The 16,683-nt window shown below is 50.0% G+C and overlaps 1 protein-coding gene and 1 long non-coding RNA gene across 5 annotated transcripts in view; one reads left to right on the top strand and one right to left on the bottom strand.

Annotated features, from left to right (window-relative positions):
- The window catches only part of EPHX2 (epoxide hydrolase 2), a 91,706-nt gene that overhangs the window by 11,419 nt on the left and 63,604 nt on the right, over positions 1-16,683 (bottom strand). For all 3 annotated transcript variants that reach the window (XM_053249519.1, XM_053249539.1, XM_053249530.1), the window contains exons 13-15: positions 8,496-8,570; positions 7,694-7,742; positions 3,563-3,665 (exon numbers count right to left, since the gene is read on the bottom strand). In XM_053249519.1, coding sequence (XP_053105494.1) covers positions 3,563-3,665; positions 7,694-7,742; positions 8,496-8,570 — 227 coding nt within the window. The remainder of the gene's footprint in view (positions 1-3,562; positions 3,666-7,693; positions 7,743-8,495; positions 8,571-16,683) is intronic.
- LOC128324692 (uncharacterized) lies at positions 1,538-8,005 on the top strand. 2 transcript variants are annotated; one of them, XR_008307043.1, is made up of 3 exons: positions 1,538-1,661; positions 6,239-6,467; positions 7,677-8,005. It is a non-coding gene; the product is annotated as an uncharacterized LOC128324692 (long non-coding RNA). The 2 variants fall into 2 exon arrangements; XR_008307039.1 differs by having other exon boundaries at positions 1,549-1,661; positions 6,234-6,467.

The raw sequence follows: 16,683 nt of genomic DNA on the forward strand, positions 1-16,683 counted from the left end.
AGCTGCTTACTCTGGATTGGCCGAGAGAGAGGAAGCTCTTCAGGTAAATTCCTGTTTACACAGCCAGGTGCTCCTGGGTAACTCAATGGCATATAGACGGATGCTCTAGTCAACTACATACGCTTGTGGCCAAACCACACAGCAAAAGCGCATAGTAATCCTTAAAAACCAAGACGCAACAAAACAGCTCCCTAGTCTGCATGCCATGATGCCCTTGTGGCAGAAGAACTGCAGGCTAATTAGAGTCAGTTCTCCCACACTGCACCCCACTGCTGAACCCCTTGCCCCCCTACGGCCCAACACACAGGTGTATTGTCCTAGCAATGCCAGCTGCTTTGCAATTCTGGCGCATCTGACCCCGACGGCTCTGCTGGGCCATTCCAAAGCTCAGCCACAGTGACCAACCGAGGCTGTGAATGCTTCCAAGCAGGGAGTCCATCCTGCCGTCTGCTTCTCTGGTGCTTCTTGGAATGCTGCCTCTGAACATAGCTACTGAGGGACCTATCCGTCCCCAAGGGCTTATCCAGAAACTCCTCATAAAAACCATTGACGCTTGCAGCTACCTCTCCAATTCCGGTGTTCAGACTACTGCTGCATTTGCACAACCACCAAGTTACCCACCTGCAGGAAGTCCACGCCCAGTAGCTGTGCCAAATCTCAAAGCTGTGCTCTTGGGCAAGTGTTCCCTGCAGAGCACACGGACTGAGGAAGAGGCTTCCCAGCAGGAGACACACCTCAGGTTGCTCAAAGGACAAAGGGGCTTGTGCCAGCGCAACAGGGTGGAAGGCAAGCTGTGCTGAGGCCGCGGAGCTCGCCAGTGCAAGGACAGTGTCAGTCCGGGTGTCAGCCAGGCCGCTCCACAAGCTAACACCAGGTTATGTCTTGTGTAGTTCGAGTCCGGGGCAGGCACCATGGCCTGGTCCCAAGAAGGGTCGAGGGCCCCAGACCAGCAACACAGCAGCCAGCACTCCTGGCTCTTCCCCCTGCCCCCCAAAAGCAACTCACAGGGTGTGGGCCTGATCTGAACACACACTGTATAGAATAAGGAAGATCAGGAACGCAATATACTATTAATTAATATTCATAATATTATAACATATCTCTCTCTCTCTCTCTCTCTCTCCTGGGTGTGCCTTCGAATGTGTGTCCTGGCGGCCCAGCTGATTGGCTGGGCGCCGGCACACTCAGGAGACCAGAGGCGGCGGTGGGCATGGCCGAGGAGGCAAGAGGCAGGCGGGCCCAGCCGCGGAGGCGGCACTCGGCCCACCGGTGGAGACGGCACTCGGCCTGGCGGTGGGCCGGCCACAGAGGCAGGCAGCGGCAGCGGGCCCATCCGCAGAGGCAGCACTAGGGAGGAGAGGGAACTGCCAGCCCCGAAGAGCGCACAGATGCTCTGTGCGGGGTCGGCTAGTATGAATCTCAACAGGCAAAAATTCACTGAATAATCATCCAAATTAAACATCTATATATATAATTCTCCTGGGTGTGCCCAGGAAAAATGCGTCCCGGCAGCCCAGCCGATTGGCTGGGCTGCGGCGGCGCCTGATTGGTCCTGGCGGCACACCCAGGAGAACGGTGGCGGCGGCGGCCATGGCCGCTGGTGGGCCCAGCCTGGCAGCAACGGGGACAGGCCGAGGAGCCGCGGCGCCGGGCCTGGCGAGGTGAGGCGGCGGCGGGGGAAGCCGGGCGAGGCGGCGGCGGGCCCGGGCAGGCGGCGGGCCCAGACGAAGCCGTGGGTGGTGGGCCCAGCCGGAGGAGGCGGCGGGGGAAGCCGGAGGAGGTGGCGGGCCTGGCTGGAGGAGGCAGCGGGGGAAGCCGGGCAAGGCGGCGGTGGGCCCAGCCGGAGCCGTGGGCGGTGGTGGTGGGCCCGGGCAGAGCCCAACTAGAGGCACAGATGCTCTGTGCCCGGGCCCACTAGTTAATACTTAATAACGTAATTCAGAAAGACACGACACATAATTGCTGGCTACAGGAATCTCTTTGAGGTTTGATACAGACTCATTGATACGAAGGATAATAGGAAGAACCCATTTTTCCCTCCTGAGGAAAGAGAGAGATTCCCTCGGCTGGCCAACTGGGGGTCTTGCACGGCCACCTCCTCACCTGGGAAGTACAACGGTCGAAAGACAAGTCGTTCGCCGCTCCTTCGTATCAATGAGCGGTCAGAAAAAGAAAACCATGGAAGGACACCACGTGTCAAAGCCTTAGTTTAGGAGGTTATTTCGGTCACAGACCAGCAATAACAGTTCACATGTCAAAGTACATTTGGCTTTTCCAGCAAGCTTTTAAAAACAAAGGATCTGCAAGGTATCTGGATATCTGAAGGACCGTCTGCTCCCAAGGGTTTCTGCCCACCCAACAAGGTCATCGGAGGGGGCTTTGCTCTGTGTGCCGACATCGAGGGAGGCTCCGTTGATGTGCATGCAGGGCAGGGCCTTCTCTGTTGTTGCCCCCAGGCTCTGGAATGCTCTCCCAGAGGGTGTCCCTTCCCTGGCGTCTGTGGCTGCTTTTAAAAGACAACTGAAAATGCTTGTATTGGTTCAGGCTTTTGTCCCTTTGGGGTTGCCAGTCTCTCCTCTCAGGCCGCTCTGTTTTTATCACTGTTGCTTTTTGATGTTTTTATGGTCTTAATTGATTTTAATACTTTAATATGAATTTATGGAATTTTATTGTATTAACTTTTGCTAACTGCCTCGGGATATGTTTTATGAAAGGTGGTATATAAATCCAATATTAAAGAGATAGAACCTGAGAATGTGGATCCATTTTGGAATCTCAAAGAGAGTTCATTTAAGCCAGCAATTATGCATTGTGCACCTAATGGTGCAGCGGGGAAATGACTTGATTATCAAGCCAGAGGTTGCCGGTATTGGGCAGCAGCGATCTAGGAAGATGCTGAAAGGCATCATCTCATACTGCATGGGAGGTGGCAATGGTCAACCCCTCCTGTATTCTACCAAAGACAACCACAGGGCTCTGTGGCTGCCGGGAGTTGAAACTGACTTGATGGCACACTTTACCTTTATTTATGAATTAGATTATTGGGCTCTATATTAGTCTGGATGATTATTCAGTGCATTTTTGCCTATTAGATTCATATTTATTTATTTATTTCATTTATATACCGCCCTTCCAAAAAAGGATCTGTGCAATTTACATCAAAATAAAAACAACTAAAATCAATTAAAATAAAAACTAAATCAATTAAACAATTAAAATCATTTAAACAATAAAATCATTGGCATTAAAATCATTTAAAACCAACATTAAAATTTTAAAACCAAAAGTCTAATTAAAAGCCTAGGTGAATAAATGTGTCTTCAGTGCCTTTTTAAAAGATGCCAGAGATGGGGAGGCTCTTATTTCAACAGGGAGTGTGTTCCAAAGTCCAGGGGCAGCCATGGAGAAGGCCCATCCCAAGTAGCCACCCCCCCCAAAGAGTTGGCAGCAACCGCAGACTAACCTCTCCAGATGATCTTAACAGATGATGAATATTTACTAATTAACACATTACACGTTTGCCCATGGCATTCCTGGCTCTTCCATCTGCCCGCACATTTACCTGAATCCAGACTTCTGATACTGCTGGATGTAGAACTGCAGCACAGGATCGGGCAGGAGAGAACTCGGGGGTGGGTCTTCCGGGAGCCCTGCCAGCACGCCCCCTGCAACACAAGGAGGGAAACAGGGATGAAGGCCACGTGATGATGGATGGAGAGGCCCACAGCTCCAAGGGGGGAGGTTCCCACAGGAGGTGGGGGCCACTGCAGATCCCACAACAGAGCCCAGACACATCACTGGGACATGCCCACAAGCCATCAGCAGGGTGTTATGTGCAAACCGCTTTCTCTTCCTGAATAATTCAGAAAGTCACATTAAATCATTTCCAAAGTCGCACTATGCGAAAGTGCATTGTATCAGCACAAACTTACACTCTTGGCTTCCCAAGGCAGCCCAAAGAAGTAGTGCTGCTCTTGGCACTTACAGACCACATTTAATCCTACACAGACAGGCCTGGATGGATTGCCCAGTCGCTGGTTTATTGCATGCTCTATCTTGGAGCAGGAAAGCACCACGTTATGCCAAATGCCGGCCTCAATTGCACCTGGGCTGTTTAAAGTGGGGGCAGGGGCTGCAGAGCACATGGTGGGTCTCAGGCCCCAGCCTCAGTATCCCCAGTTCAGAGCCTCTCCGGAACCAGGGCTAGCAAAGGGACCTCTCCGAATCTTGGAGGGCCACAGCCAGACTATTTATTTAATTTAAAATATTTATAGCCCGCCCCTCTGGTACACTGCTGCTCGGGGGTGGCTCATAACATTAATAAAACAGATACAATGTAAAATAAGACTAATAAAGTTAAGCAAGTTAAGTTAGAATACCAGAGGGCCTCCTCTGGTTTCCTGGATCTGCGCAAAGATTGAATCAGGTGGCTTTGATGGCTGCCATGAGTCCCTTCGGTAGAGCTAGTTGCTGGACTGCTTGCTAGCTAAAGGGCAGTGATGATCCGCGAATGCTTCTAGAGCCAGTTGAGGAGGCTTGCCCAGTAAGTCCTGTCCTTCGAGAGCCCTGGCAGAGTGTGGAACACTTGGGGGAAACCAGGCAGTGCAGTTGATTTTATTGGGGCCCGGGGCGGTCGCCCTGCTTGCCCTGCCCTAAGACAGCTCTGTGCGCTCAGTGGCCTTTGAAGGCTCAGAGAGGTTCCTAGGATGAGCTAAAGTATGCTGTGCTCACAGCTTGGGGATAGAAAGGCAGTCTGGGACTGCAGTGGGGGGGACACAGATCCTCCATTCTCTGCAGAAAGTTGCTGGGATAAAGGAAAGGCTCTAGGACAGAGGTAGGCAACCTTGGCTCTCCAGCTGGGAGCTGTAGGTCAGCAGCAGCTGGAGAACCAAGGTGGCCTCTCCCTGCTCTTGGTAAAGGCTGCTTGCTTTTCAGAGGGCCGATATTGCTGAACACTATAAAGACCGAGAGGGCACCTTACTGGCACTCCCCCCACATACTGTGGGCCAGTGGGTGGCTCGGTTCCAGACTCTGTACAAGTGCAGAGAGGCTGAGAGGGGCTGCTGAGGAGCCACCAGTGACAGTAAGGTGCCCACCCTTCGAACCCCTTCATAGTTCAAGAATCCCCTTCACTTGTAAAAGGGAATCTTTACTGGATTCCCCTGTAGAAGCAAGGCACTCAAACTGGGCCAAACCGGTTTGACATCATGAACCGAACCGTGGGCCAGTTCTAACGAACCGGTTCATGGACCAGCGGTTTGGTTTGAATTTGAACTGAACGGCCACGGATGGTTCCGTGCACACTCCTGATCTATGCAAGAAGCATGTTCCAGCATAAATTGAATGGTTATCTTGGAAGCTGTTGTGGGAGGGGCTGTAGATGAGATGGTGACAAATAGCTCTGGGTGAAGAGAAAGAGGGAAAATGGCACATTTCAGACTCTGAAGCACAAGGCAGGTAGTCAATATTTCAGGTACCTTCGAAAGAAGCACTGATAGTCATGCCAAGAAAAAGCATTGAATCATTGCTTCAGGATATACTATGCAAGCCCTGCTTGAAGGGCACAGAGCTGCTTTCCACATTATTATTATTATTATTATTATTACATTTTATATCCCGCTCTTCCTCCAAGGAGCCCAGAGCGGTGTACTACACACTTAGGTTTCTCCTCACAACAACCCTGTGAAGTAGGTTAGGCTGAGAGAGAAGTGACTGGCCCAGAGTCACCCAGCAAGTCTCATGGCTGAATGGGGATTTGAACTCAGGTCTCCCCGGTCCTAGTCCAGCACTCTAGCCACTACACCACACTGGCTCTTGCACAGAAGCAGCCAGAAAACGGCCAGGCACACAATGCAAAAAGTCAAAATGCCCCACCTGGTGAAGACACCCTCAAGTCTATCAGACACACACATTTCCCATATACATTGACTATTGAGTTGCATGATCCAAAGCAGAGGTGCACCTAGGTAATTTTGGAGCCTGGACCTAAAGACCTTTGGAGGGGCCCCCCTTGCTTTGGAGCCCCCCCCCCCAACAGGACACATGCAGTATTTTTAACACATGGCTTCTTGAGGGTACAAACAGCAACTGAACTCACATGAATATAAAACAGAATATAAAAATATAAAACAGGTATATTTATGCCAATATGCGTTAGCATAAACATTTCAACACGCAACTTAACATATCCCCACCCCACATATTTCTTCCCCCTTCCCCCTCTGACTTTAAAGCACAGGTCATGCCCAGCACCGTGGAGGGCCAGCCCCACCAGGACAGACTCTGGAGGATGTGGAGGCCCCCAGGGGGTGTGGCGGCCCTGGACCTCAGCCCGGAAGGACTCCAGGGGAGAGAGCGCCTCTGAGACAAAGACATGTGTAGAAGCCATTTTCTAGCCATTGCAGCACAAGGACACAAACAGAGAACAACGATGTGAGAAGGTGCCAGTGTGATGCAGTGGTCAACAGGTCAGTCTAGGAGTAGGGAGCCCTGGAGCCAAATCCTCAGTCACTAAGCCCACTGGGTGACCTAGAACCAGTCACCGTCTCAGCCGAACACACCTCCCGAAGCGGAACCCATGCCCTCCACCCCGAGTTCCCTAGAGGAAGGCTACAGAGGCAACACACACACACACACAAATGAAGATGCACTCAGAGTAGGCAGAGACCCATCTTGAGCAGTTTCTCAGGGATGGTGCTTGCCTCGCTTGAGCAGCCACTTCTGAATGGCTGCTTCCAGGGTTCCCTCTAACAGGGATTCCCAGAGGTTGTGGACTACAACGCCCAGAATCCCCAAGCAAAAGCCATTACAGCTGGGGATTCTGGGAGTTGTAGTCAACAACATCTGGGAGTCCCTGTTAGAGGGAACCCTGGGCTCCCCACACCGCTCCAGTAAACACTGTAAGACCAGGTGTACACCCCTTCCACACTGCCAGGATTGTCTGGCCATGCAGCACCAGAGCCACGGAAGGAGATCTGCCCCTCAGGGCACTGGCCGTGGTGGCACTGGACCCTTCCCTCCATTCCCTCAACGACTCCCCTCTCAGTGCAGATCTCTTCACAGCCCTGCACGGATAAAGAAACTGTCATTTCTCAGGTGTGATGTGGGAGGTCAGCAACCGGATGCCCTCTCCAATAAAAATCTGAGCTCCCCACAGCTCTGTTCTTGAGCTTTAAAAGATGTGAGGGGAAATTAAGCCGCATCTCCTGCTCCTCTCTCACTTGGCCCTCAGGGTGAACAGGAGGTATCCCCCCACCGAACAACCCCAAAGGGATTCCCAAGGAAGACACAGGTGCCATTGTGCCCTTCATGAGGAAGGCAGCAGCGAAGGGCAAGAAGGAGGGCAGCATGGCAGAGCCAGAAGGCCGAGGGCCAGCGATGTGCAGAACCCAGGACACTGGACTCGGCCTCTCTGGATAACTCCCATGCTTATACTGTAAATCCATGTTTGCCTTGCATTCCTCCAAGGAGAAATTCCATGGGGATTACATAAGAACATAAGAAGAGCCCTGCTGGATCAGGCCCAAGGAAGCCCATCCAGTCCAGCCTCCTGTTTTACACAGTAGCCCACCAGATGCCGCTGGAAGCCACGGGCAGGAGTTGAGGGCGTGCCCTCTCTCCTGCTGCTGTTACTCCCCTGCAACTGGTACTCAGAGATTCTTCTCCTTCCTCTGCAGGTGCTCCAATCTCTCACCTCGTTTCCGCACATTTGCAAGATCAAGAGAAAGCCCCTCTATTCGGTCCTGCAAGGAAAAGGTCTGGAATAAGCCCTGTGATATTAAGCACCAGGGGAACACCACATAGGAGGGGATGGCAGTTTCCTGTGTTTCCTAAGCAGCCCAAGGAGGACAGGGGTTTCTTGGCAAGCCCAGGAGAAGTTGCATCCCCTAAGAATACATTACTGTCAGACTGGGACAGATCAGGGATCCATTTGTCTCCACATTCCCAAGGTGGTGTGTACTCAGATTTTTTTTTTGCTTGTTTTCAATAAACAATAAATAAACTATTTTAGTTATTAAACAATAAGTCAATCAGAATTCGGAGTCAGGTTAACCCAAACTCTGTGCCAGACAAAACCGAATCCCACAATCCATATAAATTATGCAAATCAAGCCGTTCTGCATAATTTACCCAGAATAATCTGCTTGTCATGCAGAGGGACCCTAACCCTGTGTGTCCTACTGACTCTTTCCCCTCCCATTAAGCTTTGGAGCTATCATCGGATGTTGCGCCCACACCCACAACTGCGTCAGAGGGCAATACCACCCACCCACCCATGCGGGGACCAGTATGGTCTTCCCAAGAGTCACAGGAGCCCGGTATGCTGCACACAGGGTCCTCTGTAGCCCAAGCAGGAAGCCCCTCTGCGCCAGCCATCTGCCTCTGAAGCTGGGGCAGAGGATGTAAGCCTGGTGCCCTTTTCATAAGCGTAGCATTCATCATCTCACGCCCCTCCGTTCCATCGCCCACCCCCAGGATCCATGCAGCTGACTGACCTCCTTCCTGGTCGATCGGATGAAGAACTTAAAGGTCCGGCTCAGGTTCTTTGCTAGTTCAGCCTCTGCAACTCCCTGGGGTGGTGGGAAGGAAATCAGAACAGAAACAGCTTATAGATGTTGCTCTCTGAACTGGCTGCAAGGCCCTGGGGGTGGGACTGGAGAGAGATGTACATCCCACCTGCTGCCGCAGAATCTCTCTTGACCCAAAAGGCCCATCATTACGAGGAGCCCTGGATAGCTGCTGGTTGTGCCCCCCGCCCAGCTCCCCAGTCAAGAAATCACGCATCAGAAGCCAGATTTTAAATAGGCAGTCACTGCTTCAGTTGAGTAATCAATGGGCTGAAACTTGGCTGAGAAGATGAATGAGCCACCTACACTTTTATTCCCACCAGGTCTGAATTCTGCACCATCACCTCTCCACCTAGAACATAGGAACATCGAAACATAGGAAGCTGCCATATACTGAGTCAGACCGTTGGTCTATCTAGCTCAGTATGGTCTTCACAGACTGGCAGCAACTTCTCCAAGGTTGGAGGCAGGAATCTCTCTCAGAGCCTTATCTTGGAGATGCCGCCAGGGAGGGAACTTGGAACCTAGATGCTTTTCCCAGAGCGGCTCCATCCCCTGAGGGGAAGATCTTACAGTGCTAGTCTCCCATTCATCTGCAACCAGGGTGGACCCTGCTTAGCTAAGGGGACAAGTCATGCTTGCTACCACAAGACCAGATCTTCTCTCTCCACCTCTCTCTCCAGTAATAATGTGCTTGTGAAAAAATACTTCCTCTTAGGAACATAGGAAGCTGCCATATACTGAGTCAGACCATCGGTCTATCTAGCTCAGTATTGTCTTCACAGACTGGCAGCAACTTCTCCAAGGTTGCAGGCAGGAATCTCTCTCAGCCCTATCTTGGAGATGCTGCCAGGGAGGGAACTTGGGACCTTCTGCTCTTCCCAGAGCGGCTTCATCCCCTGAGGGGAAGATCTTACAGTGCTAGTCTCCCATTCATCTGCAAGCAGGGTGGACCCTGCTTAGCTAAGGGGACAAGTCATGCTTGCTACCACAAGACCAGCTCTCCTGCTCACATAAGGGCAGGCGCACGAAGGACAAGAGACTGTGGCCCTCACTTGAGCTTTGCACAGCTGCCCCTCTTCTATTTAGCAGGGAAAGAGCAACTGGCTCTATCCAGCCGCAGCACAGCATCCCTCCAGTGACTGTCGCTGGTGTCTACATTAAGTTCCTTTTTGGATTGTGAGCCCTTTGGGTAAAGGTCAAGTGTGCCATCAAGTCAATTTCAACTCCTGGTGCCCACCGAGCCCTGTGGTTGATTTTGGCAGACTACAGGAGGAGTTTCCCATTGCCTCCTCCAGTGCAGTATGAGATGATGTTCTATCGCTGCTGCCCGATAGAGGTGTTTCCCATAGTCTGGGAAACAAACATGCCAGTGAGGATACGAACTGGCAACCTTCTGCTTGTTAGTCAAGCATCTCCCCGCTGCGGGTGTGCTACCACTGTGCTGCAGCCCCTTTCACTTGACCACCTCACTCGCTGCCCCCTTGATCGGCCAGGTGCTGTCATCTCCCCCCTTCACTATCACATGCCTCAGGAGACTTGGTAACCTTAGCGGGACAACATACACTTTTGCCAGTCCATTGATGCTCACTGGGAGTGCCTTATAAACCGAGGGTACCTCTGGCCAAGAACCGTCCTCCCGTTTCCTTGAATGCCACATGCCAAAAGCCTTGCCGGAGATGCAGGTATATCCTATCCACTGCATTCCCCTCATTCACCCACGCAGTTACCAAGCTGGAAGGAAGGGTGGTTATAATGGATTGCTTTTAGCAACTGGTTAACAACTCAAACACAAAAAGAGATGCACCCCCCCCACCCCTGACATTTGAGCAAACCAATAAATAAAAATCACATTGTGCCAGAAGCTGGTTTTATAAGTCCTCATCACTCTTCGGCTGACAGAGCCAGTTGACTCTAATTTCCAATTGCTTGGATGCAGCTGGATCATCAGGCCTGCCGTTTGCTCTCCATTCTCTGCCTGCGGTGAATAATGGGGCCCTGACTTGCAAAGCTAAATTGGATTACTGCTGTGGTCTAGTGCAGCTGTGATTCAGCACCGAGGCTCAGCACTATTTCTTTCAAGCCCAGAAAGTCAAACTGCTGATGAGGTGGGAGTGTTGGCTGTGCATGGCTTGGACGGACGCTGGAGAGCAACAGAGGAGCCTCCTTGGCCAAAAGTGGAAGCTATCAGCTCTGGTTGTCCGAGAGGTAGGCTGAGGATGCAGTTGCCATGCCAATGTCCTCCCCATGCCCTGCCTGGAACATAGGAAGCTGCCATATAGCAAGTCAGACCATTGGTCTATCTAGCACAGTATTGTCTTCACAGACTGGCAGCGGCTTCTCCAAGGTTGCAGGCAGGAATCTCTCTCAGCCCTCTCTTGGAGATGCTGCTGCCAGGGAGGGAACTTGGAACCTAGCTGCTCTTCCCACAGCAACCCAATCCCCTAAGGGGAATATCTTACAGTGCTCACACTTTTGGCCTCCCATTTATATGCAGCCAGGGAGGACCCTGTTTAGCTAAAGATTGTGAGGAGCTCCAAAAGGATCTCTCTAAACTGGGTGAGTGGGCGACAAAGTGGCAAATGCGGTTCAATGTTGGCAAGTGTAAAGTGATGCACATTGGGACGAAGAACCCGAAATTCAAGTTTACGCTGATGGGATCTGAGCTGTCGGTGACTGACCAGGAGAGGGATCTTGGGGTCGTGGTGGAGAGCTTGTTGAAAGTGTTGACTCAATGTGTGGCAGCTGTGAAAAAAGCCAATCCCATGCTAGGGGTCATTAGGAAGGGAACTGAAAATAACACGGCTAATATTATAATGCCCTTATACTAAACTATGGTGCGGCCACACCTGGAGTACTACGTACAATTCTGGTCACCACATCTAAAAAAGGAAATTGTAGAACTGGAAAAGGTGCAGAAGAGGGCAACCAAGATGATCAGGGGCCTAGAGCACCTTTCTTATGAGGCAAGGCTACAACACCTGGGGCTATTTAGTTTAGAAAAAAAAGACGACTGCGGGGAGACATGATAGAGGTCTATAAAACCATGCATGGTGTGGAGAAAGTGGATAGAGAGAAATTCTTCTCCCTCTCCCATAACCCTAGAACCAGGGGTCATCCCATGAAATTGATTGCCGGGAAATCTAGGACCAACAAATGGAAGTACTTTTTCACACAACGCATAATCCACTTGTGGAGTTCTCTTCCACGAGATGTGGTGACAGCCAACAACCTGGATGGCTTTAAGAGGGGTTTGGATAACTTCATGGAAGAGAGGTCTATCATTGGCTACTGGTCAGAGGGCTATAGGCCACCTCTAGCCTCAAAGGCAGGATGCCTCTGAGTACCAGTTGCAGGGAAGTAACAGCAGGAGGGAGGGCATGCCCTCAACTCCTGCCTGTGGCTTCCAGCAGCATCTTGTGGGCCGCTGTGTGAAACAGGATGCTGGACTAGATGGGCTTCTTTGGCCCTGATCCAGCTGGGCTGTTCTTATGTTCTTAAGAGGATAAGTCATTCTTGCTACTACAAGACCAGCTCTCCTCTTTTTGAAGTCTGAAACATGACAACACAAGCCACAGAAAATGCAATCAGAGCTCCCTCATCATAATGAGCTCCCTCATCATGGTGGACTGTACTGTTCTCAGACTGCATGTTACATGGGCACCCGTAATAGCAGAGGCAGGCAACTCCTCCATTCCTGGAGAGACCACTGAACTCTCCAACGCCAGCATCCTAATGAGTCAAGTGGGAGGCACAAAGGAGGCAACTCGGGTGGCTCTTCTGTCTCCCTCCCCACTCAAGAGCTGCACTGCCTGCAGGCTGGCCATTCATCAGGTACAGCTACAAGGAGGTGCAGCCAGGAACCTGAGGCAGCTGTACCTCCTCTGAGGTCCCCCTGGCTCATTGCAGCAAGTTGCTCCTTCTCTCCAGCCCACTGGTCGGGGTCCCAGGAACATGCTTTTGTGATCACTATGACTGCATGGCCAGGGCTTTGACAGATGAATAGGCATGTTTTTCACAGATATGAAGAAGCATTTCTGGAATGAGCCGTGTCTGAGACAAGCACCCTGCAGGTGAGTGTGAGCGGACAAAGTTTTGCTGTTTTGAGCAGGTGGAGGAAGGCAGAGGGAGGTAGCAGAGATGTTCTAGCTGGAACTGCCACCGGTTTGTCTGGTGGCTACTCAGGGAGGGGCCTTCTCCGTTGCTGCCTTGAGGCTTTGGAATGCACTCCCTAGTGAAATAAGAGCCTCCCCATCTCTGACAATTTTTAAAAAGTCTTCAAAGACGCATCTCTTCACCCAGGCTTTTAACTGATATTGTTTTAATGGTTTTAATGTTGTTTTTAGAATATTGTTTTTAAAAAATTTAAATTGTGGTTTTCAAAATGTCTTGTTTTGTTTTTGTATTACCTTTGTTTTTACTTTGTTGTAAACCGCCCAGAGACGTAAGTTTTTGGAGGTATAAAAATATGTTAAACAAACAAACAAACAAACAAACTGGGGGCTGTCTCATTTTTGTGGGGGCAGGGGAACTCAGTGCTCCAGGAATGCCAGTTTTCTTCCAATATATTTGTAAATTGTACCAATTTTGCAAAAAGGTGCCATGAGTCCACAGTGCAAAGGAAACTAAACCCAGTGAACAGACAGAGCTGCCTTGTACTGAGTCAGACCATGGGTCCAGCTAGCTCAGTATTCTCTACACTGAATCGTGGCCATGTTCCTCAGCTGGCAAGGTTGCTGGAGGGAGCTCTGCTACTGCTACTACTACTACTACTACCACCAATATTTATATGCCGGTTTTCAATGCAATGTTTTCAAAGTGCTTTACATAGCAAAAACAAACAGCAAAATGGTCCCCTGTCCCCAAAGGGCTGACAATGTCACAAGAGTCCCAAGCTAGACACCGGCAACAGCCAGTAGGGCTATCGTGCTGGGGTTGGATAGAGCACAGGCTCCATGGGCCAACACTGAAAGCAGCTCAGGTGTGGTGCACATGGGCCAGGACCTTCTTGGTCATGGCCCTGTTGTGGTCCAGGTCACTCATATTGGACCTGAACTCACAGCCCAGGGGGCTAGGCTTAGGCCTGTGTCTCTGCCAGCAATTCTATGGAGAGATTCCCTGTTGCAAGGAATCACTGAACTCCGAGGGAGATGATTAACTCCTAGGAGACAAGCTGGAAATTAATCCTATGCTTCCTCTGACAGAATGTTTACCATGTTGATGTCGCCTACAGTGTTTTGCCTTAGGCAAATGCATTGATTAACTAGTCTCAAACATATGCCCTCTTGCTGTTACTTTGGAATGTTTTTAGAATTACACACTAGGTAGACGTACACAAGAAGTGATTTAATTCCTGTCTCACATATTTTAATGCTATCACTGTGGAATGCCTTTACAGATGCATGTTAGGTAGATTTACACACACAAGTAATTTGATTTCTATCTCACATAGATAGAGTTTAGGTCTCTTCCTCCTCACACCTTTCTGACTTCTAACACTCTTTGCAGCAAAAGGCGCCAAGCCAAGCGTTTTTCTCTTAAGCAAAGACAGACCAACAGCTTAAGAAATGCAGATGTTTTGAGAACAGAGGAACAAATTGCTTCCTGACAATAAAAAGACAGTATGCAGAGGATACAGCTCTGAACTGAAGTCCAACAACAAAAACAACCCAACAACCAGTTTTGTCATGAGAAGGAAATTTTATGATAAGAGCAACTGACACTTTTGAGATTCATGACAGATCAAAAGGACCAGCTTGTAGAAACGGGGCCACCTCAGACATGGCCAGTCAAGCAAGCTTTGCCTAACCAGCAGACCTTTGCTCAAGAGCGATCCCCAGAGTTAGCTGCTCAAGCCACAGGGCTAAAGCAGGAATTCTGTCCATGGACAGAGACTGTCTGTGACTTCTGCTGCGTAGTGAGAAGTCAAGACTACCCACCCATGGTGCTCTCTCACTGCCTTGCTCTGAGCATCTACCACTAGACTGCTGGACTGCCTAAGCCTGCATCGTTCCCAAGCCTTGTGCCCTAAGGGACGAACAAGTCCTTTTGAAGCCTTCTTCCTGAACCCGGTGAGATGCCTATTCAATGAACAGTTCTGCCTGCTCCGGCTTCCCTCCTCCCTACTAATCACTGCCATCCCATTCCTAAGCCCTCTCTTCTTTCTTCTCTCTCTCTCTCTTTCTCTCTAAATGTTTTATTAGGATTTGTTAGACAGCTGTAACTACTGACTGCACATACACTTGATAGCTAGGCACACTGCACGACACTTTGAATCAGAAACATGTTTAATTGGGATCACCAGTTTGAATTTTATCCTGATGAGCAACTTTCTATAATAAAGCCCACTGAACTTTCCAGATGCGTCTTCCTCTGTCTCTTTTTGCACACCCAGGTCCTACATGGTCACCATCTCCAAGAACTAATGCAGTTTATGTATGATGTGACTTTCCCTCTGAGCATATACAGAGTGCGAAACCAGGTGTAGCTCACAACAGCCCTCAGGCTTTGGAATGCTCCCCCTGTGGACGTCAGTTCCTTGGCTTTCCTTGCTGCCTCTGAAAAGCAATGAAAGGCCTGGCTCTGTGTTCAAGCCTTGCCCCTTCAGGGGTGCTGGTTTCTCTGTTATCTCGCACCTTTGCCTGTATATTTTATTGTTTGCATTGTATTGGTGGCTGTTTCCATGTGATTTTAAAGATATTACTGTTTTACTTTAACCTTGTAAACCGTCTTTTCCTATATTTATGAAAGGTGGTATAGAAAATGAAGCAAAAAACTGCTATAGACTTTCTCCATCTAGAGGAAGTAGCAGCACTTTTCCCCTAAAGCAAAAAATAGTTGTCTGTTTTTCTTTCACACACGTGTGCGCGTACACACACACACACACACACACACACACACACACACCCCAGAGCAAAAGGTTGGGATGATTTAGGCAGCAACAAAAAGTATTCGCTTAAACAATCGCCTGCTTAAACCACCCTGGAAAAGCAATACCCTTGGGCAGCAATTGTGCTGCTTCAATAATTCATCCCTTTAATCAAAACTGTGAGCGTGGCAGGGAGACAAGGAAAGGCACTTCGGATGCCTAGAAACCTCTTCCAGCTAGGCAGACGCTTTCCCTCTCAAAGCAGCAGAGAAGAAGGTGAGGCGCCTGCTGCACCCTGCCCAAAGTGAGAGAACCTCCGGATCTGGCCTTCAGACAGCAAAGCGCACACACACACACACACCCTGCCCATGTTGCAGTAGCCATCAGAACTGGCACAGGCCTCTCGGCCAGAAGCAGGGCTGGCCACTTTCCACTGGAAAATGGAAATGTAACAGCTCTCCACAGAAATGAAAAATAGGCCCTTTTTCTTGCTTGGCAAGATGATGGTTTATGGCAGCTTGCAGGGCTGAGGGGCAGAACTCCTTCCCTATAACTCTGCAAAGCATCTATCTGTCTCTCTCAAGCTGTGCACCATTAAAAGCAGAATTCTGCCCAGCAAAACTGGATGATACTGCCTAGTGGAAGGAGGGAGCCATGGCTCACTGGTACAGCATTATTATGAAAAAGACTTACAAACCACTTGTCAACAACAAAAGTTCTCAAAAGAGATTGATGTGGCAAAAGGTATGAGCAAGTGGTTCTCTGTCCCCAAAGGGCTCACAATCGAAACCTCCCCCGATACACATGAAGTCACAGCAACCGCTGCTGGAGAGATGCCCATGATTTGCATCTGGGAGGGTATCCCAAATGTACCTCCATCTTTGCTAATATAAGAACTACCATGTTTTCCTTTACTCCTGTTCTTAAAAAGGAGATCTGATTAGTGCTAGTCTGGGCTTACACTAGACTATGCACAGTATTTCTAAAAGGGAGGTCTGTCCGTGTGCTTCTCTGTTGTCCCAGCATGCCTCAGGGTTATCCAAGACATCATCACAGGGCAGAGCTCTAGCTTCAGTTGCAAGAATCTCCCTCCAAGACTGAAACGATGTGCAGGCAAAAGGCAAGTGAGGCTTAAAGCCATGCCTTTGCTTACTTAGTAGGCCTTTTTGCAACAGCCTTAACCCTTGAACATCCAAGTCACTGGCTGCCAACCAAAGCAATCTGCCATGGAAGAGAGCTTTCCCACTA

This window comes from Hemicordylus capensis, chromosome 1 (assembly GCF_027244095.1).
Source record: "Hemicordylus capensis ecotype Gifberg chromosome 1, rHemCap1.1.pri, whole genome shotgun sequence".
Classification (NCBI taxonomy): Eukaryota; Metazoa; Chordata; class Lepidosauria; order Squamata; family Cordylidae; genus Hemicordylus; species Hemicordylus capensis.